The 18,851-nt window shown below is 53.4% G+C and overlaps 1 protein-coding gene across 1 annotated transcript; it reads right to left on the bottom strand.

Annotated features, from left to right (window-relative positions):
• Nucleotides 1-1,192: 1,192 nt before the first annotated feature.
• ITGA2B (integrin subunit alpha 2b) lies at nucleotides 1,193-14,103 on the bottom strand. Its single transcript, XM_065896417.1, has 30 exons — nucleotides 13,916-14,103; nucleotides 12,241-12,362; nucleotides 12,054-12,151; nucleotides 11,781-11,946; nucleotides 11,447-11,496; nucleotides 11,325-11,370; nucleotides 11,103-11,231; nucleotides 10,711-10,758; nucleotides 10,517-10,560; nucleotides 10,328-10,381; nucleotides 10,132-10,184; nucleotides 9,716-9,927; nucleotides 7,268-7,450; nucleotides 6,967-7,012; nucleotides 6,763-6,867; nucleotides 6,618-6,673; nucleotides 6,373-6,524; nucleotides 6,095-6,220; nucleotides 5,636-5,703; nucleotides 5,331-5,478; nucleotides 4,713-4,805; nucleotides 4,367-4,446; nucleotides 3,974-4,054; nucleotides 3,755-3,851; nucleotides 3,504-3,656; nucleotides 3,280-3,396; nucleotides 2,676-2,789; nucleotides 2,368-2,469; nucleotides 2,037-2,153; nucleotides 1,193-1,249 (listed from the first exon to the last, which is right to left on the bottom strand). The coding sequence occupies exons 1-30, from the start codon at nucleotides 14,101-14,103 to the stop codon at nucleotides 1,193-1,195; spliced, it is 3,105 nt and encodes a 1,034-aa protein (XP_065752489.1).
• Between the last annotated feature and the right edge of the window lie 4,748 nt (nucleotides 14,104-18,851).

Raw genomic sequence — 18,851 nt, 5'->3', positions numbered from 1 at the left:
TGTCTAGAACACTTTATTCCCTCCAGCTGCCTGCGTCATTCATTCATCTCTCTGCTCACCTCATTAGAGAGACCTTCCCTGACTACTCTCCCTAAAATGTCAGCCCTCTCCCAACACCCACTGAATTCGATCACTATCTCCTTATCTTTATTTCAACTCCCAGCATTGACTGCCACTGACCATACATTAATTTGTTTATTCTTTACTCCTGGTTGAATGTAAATTCCATGAGCTCAGGGACCTTGTTTTGTCCACTGCTCCACCCCAGCACTGGAACAGTACCAGGTCCATGGTGCTCAATAAATATTGAACTCATGAACCAACAACCTCTCAGGACTCCAAGAGGACCCCCCACCTCTATCCGCTGACTCCAGTCTCTGCGGTGGGACAGCTGTCTTCCACTCCCAGCCCTCCTGTGAGCTCCCCACCTGTGCCCTTGTTCCTAACTGAAGACCCTTCCCCTTGGCGGGGAAGAAGGAACAGCAAACAGCAGGTGGCCGGAGAGCAATGCCTGCTCTCCGTCCCTGCCGTGACTCTGCCTTCCTCAGACTGAGGGCTACTCAGTCTCCTTCTGCCCCTCCTCCCTCTGAGCACAGCTTTAGGCACCTTCTTTTATGAGTGGGGACAGTGTGTTATTTCTCCAAATCTCAGATCATCTTGAGGTTTGATTCCCTCAAAATCATGGAAAAAATATTGTTTAAAGCCACCCACCAGGGACGCAGCCTGCCTTCTCGATGCTCCCAACCCCCATCCCACCCAGTCACCCTCAGACACCCCATCCCCCTCCAGTCTCACTTGGAGGCTCTGCCACCCTTTCTCCCTTGTTCCACCCCCACTCTCTACTCCCTGACACTCCCCCAAAGACAGTAAATCGCACCCTTTGCCCTGGCAGAGGCCCTCTCTGCTCACAGTTCTGCCAGCCCTAGATTCCCCATCCCAACGTCCCCTCAGGCCCCCTCTCCTCCTCTGACCCCAAGAGGAGGCATCATGCTGGCGGTTGGGACTCAACCTCTTTATTAGGCAGCAGGAAAGGGGGTGACCTGGCTCTGATGGGTGGGCAAGGACATCAGGAGCCCGCCATGAAACAGCTCCAACCCATGGGTGACCAGAGCTGGGGGCACTTGCTGGAGAAGACGGGACAGAGCAGGCATCACCCCCAGCCTTCCTGCTAGGACAGAGATGCATGGGCTCATCACTCCTCTTCGTCATCTTCTTGTAAGGGTGGCCGATTCCGCTTGAAGAAGCCAACCTGGGGGTGCACAGGGGCCGGAGACAGGGTGTAAAGGTGATCTCTAGGCCCCAGAGCAGCAGTGGAGGATGTATGCTGGAAACCAGCCCGTCACGAGGTCCTCGTCCTGGACCAGCACAGAACACAAACCCCACTATACGATCAAATGGAGGCCTTTCCCCATTTAGAGATAATGCATGTAACAAATTTTTTTTTAATGTTTTGTTTCTTCTTGCCTGAATTTTTCTTAAGTACTGATGATTATGTCTCTATATGACTCAAGCATGTGATGGTATATATTTGATTATTATAAGTCTAATGTGTGGTTTTCCCTAAAAGCACTATGGCTTTCCAGGGTTTGGACACGTGAGTTTGAGAAAGGCTCACATGTTGTCCGGGCGCAGAGGAGGGAGTGACCCAGCAGGGCCTCACAAGGAGCAGGAAGCGGGGTCTGGATCAGACCTGGGTCTCCCACCTCAGTCGGGGGGGTGGGCAGGGGGTGGGGGGAGGACAGAGCAGGGAGGAGGTGAACCTGTCTTTCTCGGTGGCCAATGGATTCCTGAAGGCAGGGCTCATTCCCCGGGACTCCTGCCCTCAGAGGGAATGGGTCTAAAGGCCTTAGAGTTTTTTCAGGTGCCACCTCACCCGGGGATCTGTGCCCTAGAAGAGGTCCTCTAGAGAGTGACATTCTAATAGTGGAGATGGAGATCAGATGGACGCTGGGTCACCTACTTGGGCCACCATCTCCCTCTGCCTCCCTGCGGGGTTCCCCCCCCACCCCGAAACCCACCCTCCCTTCCCGCCTCACCTTCCACATGGCCAGGACCAGGACCGAGAGCAACAGCAGGCCACCCAGCACGCCTAGCAGCACCCACCAGATTGGAACGTCTCTCTCCTCCAAGACCCGAAGCAGCTGTGTCTGCACCTGAGGGGAGACCCGTGGGTCTCCTCAGTCACCGGGATGCTGACCTTCCCAAAGGCTCAGACTTGCAGGGCTGGTGACCCCCAGCTAAGCCACCTACTTGTCCCACCCCGCAGACCCAGGGAGGCCCCGCCCCCATCCTGCTGGGCAGGGACACAGGGGAAGGCCAACGGGAGACCCGCGGGACCCCTTTCTGCCACCATCCTTCCACACTCACCAGAGCTTCCCCGCTGGGCAGGCTGAGGGCGGGCACGGCGTAGGGAAGGGAGGAGACGTTGAACCAAGCGTGCGACTGCAGCACAAACTGATCCAGGGGCCTCTGGATGGGGTGGCGGTGAAAGCCATTTACACGAGGCCTATTGGTTGCGGGAGTACCGGCCCCAGACTCCCCTCTGGGGAGACCTGACCCCATCCCCTCCAAAGTAAACTCTGCCCTCACTCTCTCCCGCCCCCGAAGCCCCGCCCTCCCCCAACACACTCAGTGCCCGCCTCCAGAGGGCCCCGCCCGCCCGCATCCCGGCCCACCTGGCGGAGGCTGGGCAACGACAGGAAGGCCAGCACCGTGACCATGACCCGCTGCCCGCGCGCCATCTCCTGCAGCTCACACTGCACCACAGTACAGGGCGCCGAATCGCAGCTCTGAGGGGATGTGTCATTGGTCCCCAGCCCCTCCTGACCCATCACCCTCTCACCGTAGGACCCAAGACAGAGGGGGCTGGGGGGTCAGGGAGCTCAGGCCGGGCCTCCTCCTCGGGAAGGGACTCAGATTCAAGCTTGGGACGTTATCTCTGAATGAGATTGCTCCCACAGTCCCGGAGATGCAGGGAGAGGGAGGAAAGAAGTGGGTCAATCACACAGCGTTCAATACCCAGCCTTTTTGTAAACCTGCTTTGGCGTTTATTCATTTTCTTCAATGTACTGGAAACCTTAAAATATGCAAGTGCCCCCCACCCTGCCCCAGACACAAGACCAGCACAATCCTTCCTATTCACTTGGAGGACTCTGTGGGACCACGGTGGCCCACACGAGGCCTACATCACACCCCCCGCCCCTCTCCGTCCCTGCCTCCCATCCTCTCTGCCCCTGGGCGCCAGGGAGGCCGCAGCTGGAGACCACAGGGCCTGCTCACCACAAAAACTGGGCCTTGAAGCCTCGAGGGCTGTTCCTGCTCCGGCAGGAGCGCCTGTCTGCGGTCCCGCTTGTGATAGGCCTGGGAAGGGCTGGAGGTGGGCAGCCCCCAGTCCAGCTGAGGAAGTAAAGAGGCCATCAGGTCCGACACTCTGCCCATCTCCCAGCCCTCCTAGAGTAGAGGGGCCCTGTTTGTTGGGCTGGGGAACTCACCCAGGCTCTCACCTTAAGGGGGTTGGGAGATGGTTGTGGGGAGCACTGAAGGCCTCCCCGGGGCTGTATATCCAGGATGTAGAGAAGGTCGGAGGGCTGGGACTGGCCGGGGAGGCGGAGGTTGAGGCGGAGGCCGTTTACAGCACCAGGGCCATTGTTGTGGAGCTGGCGGGTGGCGGCGGCAGGATGTTAGGAGGCTCGGCACCCAGCCCAGCCCCTGGGGCCCGCCCACTCCAGCCTGGGGCGCGGAGGCTCCTCCGTACCTCGTAGGTGTGCTCCACTTTGGGGCCCCAGCTGTCCGAGCTGTTCTCCCTCTTGCTTTCTTCAGCTGCCACCACCAGGGAGGCTGGGAAGGAGTTCCTGCAGGGGCCCGACACGCCCAGAGTGAGCTTGATCCCCTGACTTGGTGGGGGGCTTTGCCCAGGACCCCGGAACCTTAGGGCTGTGCCTACCAACTCCCTTTTCCATCCCTGGCCTCTCACCCCCTCAGCTCCACATGGGCCTCTGCCCGAACTGGCACATCCAGCATCACCATCTCACTGTTTGGATTCTGGCTGTTCTTGCTGTAAGGGAGGGGGATGAGGAGAGACAGATCAGGGACACCAGGCCAGTGAACATGAGGACTCTCTGGGGCTGGGCCAGAGTTTCAGAGGTCTCAGGAAGAGCTAACTCCACAAACAGCGTGCCACACTAAAGTCAGACCTAGACAAGAACTTCCTCTAGGGCTCCAAAACTCAGAAACAAGTCTCTGAGGAAGAAAGGGAAGAGGGAAGTCTAAAGAGCAGGCATCCCAGAAGACCCTTATGTATGGAGGGTGTCTGAGGATCTCTGTGTGGAGATCAGATAGGGAAACGGAGTGCTTCCCAGTCTAGTACCTCCTGATCTGCAGCCGGAAGGACACGTGCTCCCCAGCCTCTTCCAGGTCCCCCACACTCACCAACATCGTGATTCCTATCTGAGACATGGGGAGAGCCAAAGTCACTGCCCAAATGCCCACTCTGAATGTGGCCTGTGGACCTCATCCTCCAAGGTCACCATTATTACCTCCATTTTATTCAGAAGCCCACTCAGAAAGGGTATTACTCACCCAAGAACACACAGGGAGTGGGAGGACCAGGATTCTAGCCTGGAGCCATCTGACTCTAAACCCAGCCCCTAAAACCCAGCTGTCTATGAACCCCTGGTGGAGGAGATCCAGCACCCAGGACTGGGCGGCCTCACCTGGGCGTTCCTCTTCATGGGGTTGCCCAGCTCACACAGTACCACCTTGGTCTCATTCTCCCTCTTCTGGTTACAGATGATCCTCTCAAAGCCCTTCAGAGAGGCAGTTCCGAGCAAGAAGATGGTTACAGAGCATCCCATATATAGTTAAGCTCCCTTGGAAAGTCAGGGAGAGGAGGATGCCAGGGTGGGAGTTCAAGGACTGTCACATTCCACTCTATGTACTACTGCAGCACCTTATTCTTTTTAATGATTTTTTGTTTTTTGGAAATAAAACCCACAGAACATTACATGGAGCATAACCCCATTATTATAAACTACGTCAATAAAATAAATAAATAAATAAAGTGTTGATGCTGAGAAAAAAGACTGGAAGGAAATTCACCAAATGTTAACAGAGGTTCCTGTTAACATTTATTTGCTGAGCCGTTTTTGGTTTGCGTTTTATAATTGAGTTCTTGAATTTTTTGCCATTAGCAAATGTTCTCTTCCAAAGAAAAAAGAGATCACAGCTTTTAAAGGAAGGCATAAGAGAAGTGGGAGCTCTCAGGTGGGAGATGAGAATCAAGGCTCCTGCACCTTCCAGGTCCCCGACTGTGCCCTGGGGTGGGGCCTCACCTCGATGTTGCTGAGGGCCCGCATGTAGTGTGCGCCTGGAGGCAGGTGCACAGCCAGCTCGGCCTCGTAGGCTCCCTCCCCGTCGTTGGCCGCTTCCATCTGGAGCCGCAGCATGTTATCGGCTCCAATGAGGAGCGGGGAGCCTGTCCTGTGGGGAGAAAGGAGTAAAGCCGAGGAGGCCGGGTCCAAGCCCAGGGTCTGGGAGGAGGAGAGGGGCTGAGGACAGAGTATCAGGAGCCAGGTGGGGAGGAGGTGTCATAGGGGTAGACAGGGCCAGGGTTGGGTAGAGCGGGCGGTCTCCTCACACGCTGGCAGTGAGCTGGAGCTGTGGCACACACAGGTCGTCTTCCCCACAGTCCAGAATGATGCGGGTCTAGAGGGGGCACATCAGGTGTGTGGGTAAGTTTGGGGGCACATCAGGGCTTAGGGAATTAGAAGGTCTGAGAAGGAAAAGGAGGTTGGAGATGATGTCAGAGCTTTGGGGTTTGCATCAGGGTTTGGGATGATGTCAGGGCTTTGATAATGACATCAGGGTTTATGGGTTTATATCAGAGTTTAGAGGTGACATCGACATTTGGGGTTTACATGAGGGTATAGGGGATATTGAGATTTGGGGGTTTTCAGCAGGGTTGAGAGTAACATCAGAGATTAGAGGTGACATCTAGGTTTGGGGGTTCACAATACGATTTGGACACTAACCCTAACCCTGACTTTCTGGGTGGAGGGGTCCTCCACCTCCCTTGCCTGCACCTGCCCACCCCTACCTGTTCCTGGATGTGGGTGTCCCCATGCAACACGAGAGCAGGGGCTAGTCCATCCTTCTCAGGCTGCAGGGACACATTGAGGCTGAGCACGATGGGGCTCAGCTTGTCCCGGAAGTCGGCCTCATCCTAGTGAGGGGGCAAGAGTCAGGCCATCTTGCTACCATGTACCCTAATACGTGTGTCCCCCTGACCACCCCGTGCAGCACCCAGCCCAATGCCCCAGGGCTGGATGAACAGGCTCTGCACACCCAGCCCTGCCCATTCCCAGCCAGGCATACTCGGAGGAAGGCCTTGGTGGTGTGGCAGGTGGGGCCGTGCCTTCCGCTCAGATCCAGGCCCAGGATGGTGCTCGCCTGTTGAGAGGCCAGCAGTAGCACCCGCCGGCCCTGGCGGGGCTTCTGCCGGTCCAGCTGCAGCTCAGCATTTAGGTCTGGCCGGGCAAGCAGGGAGTGTCAGGGTCTCCCCGGCCAGCCTCCAGGGGAGCCCAGGCCCACCTCCCTCCTGTCCCCATGGTGCCACTCACGCAGCTTCTTGGGAACGCTGTGTCCAGTGGCTCCCACACACATCTGGATGTTAAAGCTGCAAAGATGTGAATGGGGCTCAGGGGCTACAGGGTCCCCACACTGAGGTCCCAGATCCTGCCTGGCCCACGCCCTCTGTCTCCTCACCAGCTCACTGGTGTCTCGGTCAGGGGCAGGACACAATTCTTCACAGCAGGATTCAGCGAATCTTGCACCAGCAGCTGGACAGTGGCCATCACCACCGGCTGAGCCCTGGTGGGATGCAGGAAGCTTGCCTTGTGGCCCCGCCTGGCCTAGTCTCCTCTGATGGTGTGGGTCCTCCCTCTCCCCACCCCTGGAGTCAGTGCTCACCTGTACACAACAACCTTGTTGGCCCCGTAAGCTCCCACCAGCAGGTCTATAGACATTGTGGGAAGGAAAGGAGGTGTCAGAATTGTTAGTTAGAGGGGGTATGGCGTCCTCACCTCATCTTCCCAGCACTTCCCCACACTACCACCCCCATAGAAGGTTTGTTCTGTTCCCCCCAGCCCCACAGACAGGTCAGAGCTCTCAGTCGGGCACCAGGTCAGGTTCAAGCCCCCGGCTGTGTCTCAGCATCTCCAGCTAATGCCCAAGAGCCCTTCCTGTCTAGCTGGAGGCAGTCCAGGGGCACCTGGGTATCCATTGTCATCGATGTCTGTGGCACCTCGAAGGGAGAAGCCAAAGCCAGAGCCTGTGGGGAAGGGGCTGTCCAGGACCTGGGAAGGGTGTGAGTTAAGTCCCTCACTCTGACCCAGGAACACCAACACTTGGCCTCGACCGCTGGGACCCCCATAGGGGGCGGCCACAGCAACATCTGGAAGGAGCAACAGAAAGGGGGTGGCTGTTTGTTATCCAGTCTCTCCAGATGTAAAACTTTCCTGAGCTCCTTCTCTAGGCAGACTCCAGGGGACCAGGAGAGGAATGCAGAGGTCTGGGTCAAGGGGAGAGCTGCCCCGCCCTCCAGGAGTTTACAATTGGGTAGGAGGGAGACCCATCAAGTCCGATTACTGTAAAAACAATAACAGCCCTCACTATCTATTGAGGAAAATATAATGACATGATTTCACTTAATCCTGAAAATCAGGCATTATTATTCCCATTTTAGATGAGAAAATAGAGTCCCAGAAGATTAAGTAACCAAGACCTATTAAATATTTGCCCCTTCTTCACCTGGGGGTCTTCACCCCATTCCACTCCCACCATGCAAATCCAGAGTCATACCATGGGCTCGTCATCACTAATAACTTTTAAGATCACTCTTGAAAATTTAATAATGATCATAATCTTATTAATCTGGAAGAGTTCTTTGCATGTGATAGCAATGAAAATCTTTGATATATATGTTGTAATTGTCTTTCCTTTGTCTTCTGACTTTATGCTATATTTCCTGTGCAGTTGTTTTCTTTTAAAAATCTTTATTGATTTTTCTGATCGAGGTACACAGAATTCATCCAAATAGACCATCAGACCAGTCTCGTCCTCAGGCCCTGGGCCTCCACTGTCTCCTGACCTTTGGCTTCCTCAACTCTTCATTGATTTTCTGATCATTCAGTCACCCTCGCTGTATCCTCAGCCATCCTGCCCCATTGCCAGTCCTGGGCAAGCCTGGCCAGACCCCACCATATGGAGCACCATGAATTCCTGACCTCCAGCCTTCACTAGGGACCTTGGTGCTGCCCAGCAGTCCCTTGGCGTTTTCTGCTCAGCACCCATTTCAAACCTTCTCCACTCAGTCAAGCTCCTAGCCCCCCACTTCATTCACAAAGAGAAGCAGCCCGACTGTTGTGTTATAACTCCACACCCACTTCTTCCTCCTCTCCCCATTTGACCCTGGAATAGGTGTCCCTCCTACACCTGCCACTGGGCTGAGCCTCCCACCCCTGCATCCCTCAGGCATTGCAGGGACCCTCCTCCAGCTCACTGCATGCCCCCATTTCCCCATAAGATCATTTTCCTCCACATTCAACTTACTCCATATTCTTTGAAATTAAAATAACCTTCCCTCGACCCTCATCTCCTTTCAGTAATCCACTTTTCTCTTTTTCTGTTCACAGACTGGTTGAAAGAGTGGTCTACCCTGGCTGCCATCAGTTCTTCCCCTCCATTCATACCTTGTCTCCTGGCATTCTGGCTTTGGTCCCTACCCAGCCCTGAATTGGTTCTTGTCACTGTCACCAATGACCTCCTTCTTGTTAAAGCCCATGAATACTTCTCCAGCCCCATCTAATTGTACCTCTCAGCAGCATCTGGAGCCACTGACCCAACTTCCTCCGGCTTAAAGCACTCTTCCTTTGGGTTCTGGGCTATCAGATCTCCTGGTTTCCCTCCTACCTCTCTGAACATTCCTCTGTCTCCTTTCCAGACTCACTTCCTCTGGGAGTCCCCTAAATGCTCTTGCTCCCCAGGGCTCTGTCCTGGGCCTCTTCACACTTCGCAAGCTCCCAGGACCTCATTGACTCTCCCCAATCCCCTATCTCCCGCTCAGACCTCTCTGCTGGAAGTGGGGGAAGCCACACCCAGATGTTCTCTGGATTCGTCTGCCTAATGCTCCCATGCCCTTCAAGATCAAACAAGTACAGAGAATTCCCTGGCAGTCCAGTGGTTAGGACCTGATGCTCTCACTGCCAGGGGCCCGGGTTCAATCCCTGGTCAGGGAACTAAGATCCCGCAAGCCACACGGCACAGCCAAAAAAAAAAAAAAAAAAAAATCAAGCAAGTTCAGAGCTGAGTTGCTGATCTCACCCCAGACTTGTTGCATGGCTTGAGTTCCAGGCAGTGAAGAGAACTGTCACCCACCCAACTTCTCTCTCTCTTAGCCCCACATCCATTCACCCATCAAGTCCTAATAATCTAAGTAGTAAATATCTTGAAATCACCTTCATCTATAACTCTGCTGCCAAAGCCCACATCTGGGCGGTCACCACCTTTTGCCTGGACTAATGCAAACAAACCCCAATGAGTCTCCTTTAACTCTCTCCTGCTCAAAGCCCTTCCTGGCTCCTGCTGCCCTCGGGTCAAATCCATGATCACTGTGGCTGTAAACCCCTGTGTAGCAAGTGGGGCTCCTCTCATCCCTTACCGTTGTAGCCATCCCGGTTGAGGTCGCCCAGAGGCGCAATGGCTGAGCCAAATCGCCCATAAAGCTGCGTGCCGGTCAGCAGGAGGCTGGGGGCGCCCAGCGCGTGAGGGCCTCGAGTCTGCAGGAACAAGTACACGCGCCCCACCTCGGCCAGCTTGCGGTCAGCACGGCTCTCCATGTACAGTGGCGCGCCCACCAAGAGGTCATGCCTCCTGCAGGCCCGACGGGTGGTTATGTGGGGAGGGGGGCTAGGGGGACGCTGCGGGCCAGAGCCCAATCTCGCCCACCCTCGCCTTCCCGCTGCCCTCGGTGGTCACGTGGGAGTGAGGGCTAGGAAAGGAGGAGACCGAGGGCAGTCAACGCCTCTGGTAATTTGGGACCCAACTGGGTAGGGGTGGGGGCGCCCAGCTTCTCACCCGTCCCTGTTGACGTCAGTGACGGCCACTGAGTGCCCGAAATACGAAGCCATCTGCAGGAAGCCCGGCCGCACCTTACTTTCTGTCCCCGGACTCGGTACCCTCTCTTGGACTTTGCCCCCACCATGTCCCGCGGAATATTCTAGGGTCGCAATCCCCCAGCCTTGGCCACCCCCCAAGGGGACCCGACCCCCACCTGCTCTCCATGCAGCCGGTGCAGCGTCTGGTGGTACGAGCTCAAAATTTCCACCTGCGCGGACAACGCACAGGAGCGCGTCATTGTCGCCCCCGCCGCAGAAGGGCAGGAGGTTTAGGTTGGGGGTATCAGGCTGAAGAGTAAAGTCAGTGCCTTCGGGACACTGAGGGGTGGGCAGAGGGCACTCACCGCTCCCAGGGTCCAGCTCCAGGTAGGGGCACCGAAGACAAACTCTGGGGAGAGCCAGGCCCAGCCAGGGAGGTCCTTAGAATCTCTACCAGCCTCCCGCCCGCCATTCCTCATCCCAGGGAGATTTCGGCGCGGGTCTTGGAGGTGCTCCTTCCCGGGCTTCCCCAACCCCCGCCCCTAAGTGAATTCCTTGCCTGTAGTGTTTGGATTCCCGTCGAAGTCGCCTACAGCCACCGAGTACCCTGAAGACACAGCGCGAATTAGCCTTTCCGGGAGGGTGAAGCAGGGAGGGGGCCGGGAGGGAGGAGACTCTCTAAATCCTGCATTGTGTAGACGGGAAAATCGAGGCCACCGAGACCTGCCCTAGGCCGTGAAGCGAATCCAGGGCGGGAGGTCGAGGTGGGGTGTATGGGAGCTGGGCGGTCTGCAGAGGGTGGGGAAGGGGAGCTGCGGGAGCAGAGGATGGGGACGCCTTAGCGCTGGAGCTGGCCAGCCAGGGTTGGCAAGGGGTAGTTCCCACAGGGGCAGGACGTGACCGGCGGTGACACGAGTGCTGGGAAGCCTCGAAGGGAGGTGCCAGGGTTACCCCGGTAGCCGTCGAAGTACTCTGGGTGGCTGTAGTCGAAGGTGAGCTGCTGGGTGGGCACGTGCCACAAGAGGGTGCCCGGGCGGTAACTCGAGATGATATCGGCAATTGGAGCCCGCGCCAGGAGACCTAGGGAGCGAGGGACAGCTGGTGTGGGGCCCCAGACGCCTGGGGTCTACCCAGGCCGAGAGAAGGGAGGGAGGTGTACGGATGGGCACGTACCTAGGAAATAGTAGCCGCCAGGGGCCCCAAGCACCAGCTCCCCAGCCTGAAAAGGAAGCCCTGGAGGTGAGAGGGGTTCCTGTTTGGGAGCCTCCCCCACGCCGTTTATGATCCTTACTCGCCTGAGTGACCACGGAGCTGAAGCCGGCTTCACAGTAGCGCTTGTCTCCGCCTAGAGGAGGCAAGAAGGAAGGGTCTGTGAAGAAGCAGGCCCTGGGGCCTGGGCGGGGCCGGGAGGTGGAGTCATATGGGGGCGGGGCCCCGGGGTAATACGGTGGCGTGGCCTTTAAGCGGCTCCCGGGCCGGGGGCGTGCGGGGTGGAGCCAGGAGCTGGGTCACTGGGCGATGCCAGAATGAAAGCAGGGTTTGGGGGAGCTGGTGAGAGGGAAGGATCAGATTAAGGGCGGGGCTAAACCACCGCGAGTGGGCGGAGCCAAAACGGAGAGCGGAGCTCACTGAAGTAATTTTTCTGGTAAACCCGGCTCATGGTGTTGGCCCGGCAGGGTGAGTACTCTGCGCGGCCGCTGTTCTGCAGCTGAGCCACGAAGCATCCACCTACGGGCGTCTTCTCAGCCTCCTCGGCCTTTTCCAGGACGTTCCAGTGCTGCCAGGGGGCGCAGGCCTGAAGCAGGGCCACAGGAGAGTGGGGAAGGGGCGGGACTCGGGTTCCCCCCCTCCACGTGTCCCCGCCCTCTGTCTGCTCCCTGAGCCCAGTCCCGTAGCGCCCACCACAACGATGTCGCTCCAACTAACGACCGACGCCCCTAGTCCTTGACGGGCCTTGAAGGTTTGGAAAGTTTGGGTGCCTACGCTTCGCGTCTCATCATCTGGAGGGCACAAGAAGGGGTGGGGTGCTGAAGCCCAGCTGTCCGCTCTCCCTGTAGCCCCTCCCTTTCCCTCCTAGTGCGAGACTCACTGAGGTCGAAGGGCAGCGAGGTACACTGGTCGCCCTCGGCCTTCCAGGGGCACAGGAAAACGCCGCCTGTCTCCTCCTGGCTGCGGCCCAGGGTCCGTGGGGCGCCCACCACGATGGACACGCTGCATAAGAAAGCTAGGTGAGCGCCGCGCGGATTCCGGCGTACCGCATTCCCCAGTGCCCGCGCTGGGAGCACTGCCCGGGAGGGCAGTGTGCCTTGCGGGGGCGGGGTCCCTGGGTCATCTTTTCCTCATTGAAACCTCACAGACCATAGAGGCCAGTCTTTTCACTTTATGGTCAGTGAAACTGACTTCCAGCGAGGGAAATCATATGCCCACAGCAACCCGCGGAATTAAGGGTAAAGCTGAGGCTATAACCATCTGGTTCCATTTGAACACCAGGGGTTTGATATCCTTGCCTTTAGAGACCTCCTAAACTCTTTACACATCTACATTCCCCAACACCTGCCGCCAAAAGTCATGGGTTTATATGCACCCTAATATGTCTGTCTGAACTGTTATCAGATCCCTTCCTGAGGGTGAGTTTTAACGGCGAAGAATTAAGCTAGTGGTCACCTCTAAAGTGGGTGGTGGGGTGCTGACACCTCTGAGGACTCTAGTAGAGCTAGGTTCAAATCACAGCTGTACCGTATATAAAAGGTGGACAATACCAACCAATAAATGCTGTCAGAAGTAAATGAAATAAACGTAAGAGGAACATTCAGCACAGTGCCACCCAAATAATACATAACGAGTGCTCCAAAAAATGCTATAATTTTTTTTTTTTTAGTCTGCAGAATGTTTAAGTAATGCCCATGAGACCAATATCTGTGGAAAGGAGGGGAAAGAAGCGCGAGTGGGCAGAGGAGGGAGCGGAGCTGAGATTCAGGCCCAATAACAGCCATGGGCTAATGCCTTGGGAACTCTGGAGCTAGAAGGACCCTTCTGAGCTGTCTGGAGTTGAGGTGAGAGAGCCGGACCGTTAACCTTTCCCCTCTCTCCACACTCCTCATCGATCAGTCATTGTTCCTAGGCCACATTTGGAAGTGGGGGAGCTTTGGGGGAGGTGGCTCTCTTCAGCAGAGGAAATTTCCCAAGGGGCTGATACTTGAAGGCCATCTGCCATTGCCGCTCCCTGAAGCTGGACATTAGTGTCCACTTCAATAAGTAACTAGCTCAGGGTAGTTCCTATCAAGAGGAAGAGCCAGGACTCTAATCTTAGCTGTCTGATTTTGCAGCCTGATCCATCCCAACCATGAATGCCCTATTGCTTCTTTTCAAATATCTATAATTTTTATGGGGATGAGGGGGTTGGAATAGAAAAGCAAGGTGCGGGGGTGGGGGGTGGTGGATAGACAATTTCATAGTTCTGCAAGTCAATTTAAGACATGTGCTCCTCTCTGTATTTCAAAAGGATGAGGGTGGAGTGGGTCATAAAACTAACCCTTGGGGAAAAAATAAAGCATCAACTTTTGTCTTCCCTTTGTCCTTGCTCTGCCCAGCTCCCCAGTGCTGCCTCTCGTTGACACCTTCACCTGAGCTAGTCCCTCCCCAGTATTCCTAACAAGAACTCAGCCCGAATAGACCCTAGAAATCGCTTTGCTCAACTTCTATCACAAATGGGGAACTCAAGACCCAGAGATGCAGTGATGGTGGGGGAGTCCCCCAGGGCTCACCTCCCACGGCTGTCCTTGTAGAAGTCCAGTGAAAACCCAAAGTAGCTGCCATTGGGGCCTGTGTAGAAGGTGAGTCGCACCGGGTCCAGGTTCAAGGCCCAGGTTGGAGGTGCAGCACCGGGTCCCAAGAGCAGCTGCACCCACTCCAGAAGCCAGAGGGCATGAAGTGGGCACAAAGCTCCGGCCATCTTCCTTCTCCCACAGCCTCCTAGGCAGGAATGGGTTAGCTCCTTCCTCTTCCTTTCAGTTCCACCACAGGAAGTCTTTTCTTATCAAACTGAAACCCACTTGCTGAGTAGTAGACAGAGTAAAGGGCTCTAGGTCCTGGACCCATACGGTTTCTAGGATTGCCAGGAAGGGGGTGAGGCCACTCTGGGGGGTGGATGCTTATGGCTGAAAGTCGACTCCTCCCTTTTTTTGAGAGTATTTTATCATCAGGTCCTGTTGGTTCTGCCTTTCAACTATGTCTCTTGAATCTTCACCCCATCTCCACTACCACCACGCTAGTCTAAGCCACCATTGCTTCCTGCTTGGGATACCAGCTGGTCTGTACACCTCCAATCTAGCCCCCAGTTCTATAGTTCCTCCTCCCCCCACACAGCTGCCTGCACTGCCAAGGCACATTGTGACTTGGTCAGAGGTGGGGGAAGGAGTGAGGAAACTCCTGCCCCCTGATAAGACCCGAGGCTGCTGTATCCTTTTGGATAAGGCACTTATCCACTTCCTCCTTCTAGGGCCTTCGGCAGCTTCACTCAGCCATATTGGTACAACAGCTTCCTCACTCATCGTCCATCTGGCGCCAAGTCTTAATGTGGCCACAGCAATGCAGCCAGTGCTGGGGGAGGGGTGGCAAATGGATCTTGGCTGAAGGGGAAAGGAGATGGGGATAAAGTGGAGTCATTCCAGGGTGTTCTGGCTCACAAGCTCTGAGATTTGCACCAGTTGTTCAATTGAGGACAGGCCTCACTCTTTCTTGGGTGACAAGAGCTTTTGTCCAATCATTAAGGCTTGATTCTAGTGGGGTCATTGCCTAGGGGATGCCTCCCCCAACTCCTCAGGCTGGTACTCTGCGGTTAACACACATGGGCACAGCACCGATCACACCGTTTAGTCATGGTCTGTTCACTGGATTTTGTCCATGAATCCCTTGAGAGTGAGGTTCCTTTCTGCAGCCCCTAGCCAAGAGCCCAACATATTGTAGGCGTTGCTGACAGACAGACTGAATAGAAGCAGGCACTGAGGATGGAAGAAGCAAACGCAGGCTCACATAGTGGAAAGAAAAGAAATAATTTTGAGCAGAAAGATCATTTTCTATGGATGCTCAGAGGAGGAGGAGTGCCAAGTCTTATTGGCATCTCATGTCTTCCCCAAAAAGCATGTTGTCAGGAAGGAAATTCAAGAGATCTGCTAGGGGTAAAGAACACAGTCACATTTCCTTTTGCTCTATATTTTCTGATCAAACTTAACCATCATCTTACCCTGCCCAACTACCCGGGCCATTCTGGAACCCCTTCGGCACCTCCCTTGCCCTCATAATTCACCACCTTAGCACACAGCACAAAATCTTATCCCTTTCTAGGTTAGAAGCTCCTTGAACTTTAGTCTGGGCCTTCTTCACTGCTGAATTCCTAGTGCCAAGCTCATGGCAGGCACATAATACTCAACTCAGTCATATACTTAACCTTCCACCCTCCTACTGTCCTCATCTGAGTGGTATTGTATTACTGGTGTATAGCCCCAAATTAACTCACATTTCACTAACATTTTTAATAAATTCTCATTCTGTTCAAGGCATTGAGTGGTAAGAGATACAAAGATAACTGTCAAGGATCCTTAAAAAACTTAGTCCAGAGGGAGTTAAGACATGAACACATATAACTGCAGCGGAGGGATAGTAAAGGATGCCTTGAAAAAGGTAGAGATGATGCCTAGCTGAAGTCATTTATTTGCTCCATCATAACAACCCTATGAAATAAGTACTATTATGCCCATTTTATAAATGCAAAAACTGTGGCACAGAGTTTTAGGTAAATAGCCCAAGTTTACACAGCCAATGGGTGGCAAAACTAGGAGTCAAAGACATTCGTGTCTGAATTCATGTTCTTAACCATTGCACTACATGGCCTTTTGTCAGAGAATGAAGAGGGGGACTTCCCTGGTGGTCCAGTGGTTAAGAATCCGTCTTGCAATGCAGGGGACGCCGGCTCGATCCCTGGTGGGGGAACTAAGATCCTACATGCTGCGGGGCAACTAAGCCCGAGTGCCACAACTACTGAGCCCACGTGGGCCACAACTAGAGTCCACACGCTCTGGAGCCCACAAGCCACAGCTAGAGAGAAGGCCGAGTGCCGCAAGGAAAGATCCAGAGTGCCGCAACTAAGACCCGACTCAGCCAATAAAGAAATAAGAGAATGAAGGGGTTTTTAGACATAGGAAATAACATAAGCAAAGAGAGCAGCAGGAGGACATAGAGGTCAGTTATAGAGAAAGGCAAGTAGTCAACATAGGGTGTCTAAAGGGGAGGACTGGGGCATGAGAGTGGAATGGAAGGCTGGGGTCTAATCACTGGAGGTCCTTGAATATCTTAAGGAATTTGAACTTTAATACATAGGAGATGGAGAATCATAAAGATTTTTAAAGTCAGGGAATAAGATACATGATCAATTGTGCACCAGTCTGGATTACACTAGCTGTCTATGGATAGAAGGAACTGGAAAAGGCAGGACTTAGTGGGAAGATCAGATGGGTGGCATCTACCATCCTCTCAGTTAAAGGTGATGAGGCCTGAACCAGGGTACTGGTGGCAGGAACAAAGGAGAGAGCAGAGATAACACATCCAGTTACATCAGTAACTGGATGTGTAATCTCTGCTCTCTCCTTTGTGTAGTAGGGAGGTGTCAAAAGTAATTCAAAGCTTTGGTGGCTGGCTGGTAGGACTGTAGTATCATTAACTGAAATTGGAAACAGGTAGGATCAGATTTGGGAAGGGAGAGTTTGGTATTTAATAAAGATTCTATTCCTTGTTGGGTGTTCCTTTGGGGTCAGAGCTGGGTTGATAGTAGGCAGAGGAGTGCTGACACATTGCTGTCACTTTCCCGTTCCATCAGCCTGAGTCCTAGAATTTCTCAATGAATGCTACGGCTTCATAAAGTCAAAAATTATTGAACTTCTACTATGTGCCTGGCACTGAGGAGGATATACAGAAAAATCTTCATCTTTGATGTTTCCTTGCTAAATCCTGATGCATAATCCTGTTACTAGTGGTATTTTACTTTGCTTTTCTTTCTTGAACACATAATCAAAATGTTTACTATGTGTTCAACTCTATATACAACACTCTAAGGGATTAAGGGAAAAAAGGAAGTATAAGAATCAGTCCCTCCCTCTCAGAGCTTACAATTTTACTGGGAAGCAATGAGTACAAAATCAACTGCACTCTGATTCTGAAAAGCCAGTAAGCTTACATGGGACAGGGACTTAGATCCTAGAGTCAGGGAGGCCAGCCAGGAAAATGCTGCAATAATTCAGACACGAGGTAAGGGGGAGGTGAAGGTACCCCTGGCAAACAAGAATGCAAAGGGTTCACAAGGCCTGAATTAGTCACTGAGGGTGTTGAAGGCCCAGGCAGCTGAGACAGACAGACCCCTACTGGAATCAGGCAGCTGCACATACCTCCACACAGCATACTCTCCACATGTGTCTGCATCTTTCGCTGACACCTTGCCTGCTCAAAAAATCACTTTTCATTTTCTTTATTTTGGCCGTGCCACGTGGCCTGCGGGATTTTAGTTCCCTGACCAGGGACTGAACCTGGGCCACCACAGTGAAAGCGCCGAGTCCTCAACACTGGACCTCCCGGGAATTCCCACTTTTCATCTTTTTAGGGCAGGGATTTTTCTATTTTAGAGAAATAGATCTGAGCATCCAACCCAAGGTTCAAGTTGAATAGCTACTCTTTTGTCAAGGGGAGAAAACAGCTGTATGAGAGTAGGAAAGAAATAGACCATGTACTGTTCCTTCCTGAAAGGTTGAGGAAGAGAGGAAACTAATTTATCACTACAGATCTATGGTTAGCTTTTAATGCTGAACTTTCCCTGCCTTTTGAGACTTTTCCATACAGAAAAGTAGATAGAGGCTTTTATCTGCTCAGTAACAATTAGGACATACTTCCTTTTACCAGGTAGCTCTCAAGCACTGTAGTGGTATTAAAGGGTTGAGGAGAATAATTCAGGACTGGTTCTGGTATACAAAACTCCATCTGGAGGGCAAAGGCCAGGCAGGTGACTCATCTCAATTGCCCTGAAGTCCATCCAAAATCCCAAAAATCAAAGCTAGAAATTCCAAACACATTTAGTGAGCACCTATTTGCCATACATTCTACTACACACAGATTGTACATCTAAAATGAGCAAAAGGATAGAAATAGAAGAGAATCTGGGGGACTTCCCTGGTGGTCCAGTGGTTATGACTCCTCGCTTCCACTGCAGGGGGCACGGGTTCAATCCCTGGTCCAGGAACTAAGATTCCGCATGCAGCTCAGCAAGGCAAAAAAAAAAAAAAAAAAAAAAAAAAAAAAATCTGGGGAAGGGTGGAACGGAGGTGCACATTCCAAGACACCTCCATAAGACTGAGAAACTTAACCCTTACTTCCTCCCACAGCATAAGCTTTCCCCTCTACTTGGGCAGGCTGAGCTTTGAGAAGCACAGTCTAAACATCATATGGTTCATAAGAATCTATGATCACTTCAAACAAGATGTTATTTGTAAACCATAACTCCCTCCATCCCTTCCCCACTTGAGTGGATGGTGCAACAATCACGACAGACTCTAAGTTTCCACAAATCATTGGTTTATTAGAAAGTTCCTTTCCCTAATTTTACAGCATATATATCTCTATCATATGTGATAAAGTTAAATACAATCTGTTATGCTTGTA

This window comes from Phocoena phocoena, chromosome 19, assembly GCF_963924675.1.
Source record: "Phocoena phocoena chromosome 19, mPhoPho1.1, whole genome shotgun sequence".
NCBI lineage: Eukaryota > Metazoa > Chordata > Mammalia > Artiodactyla > Phocoenidae > Phocoena > Phocoena phocoena.
This window is presented reverse-complemented; position numbering and strand designations above follow the sequence as displayed.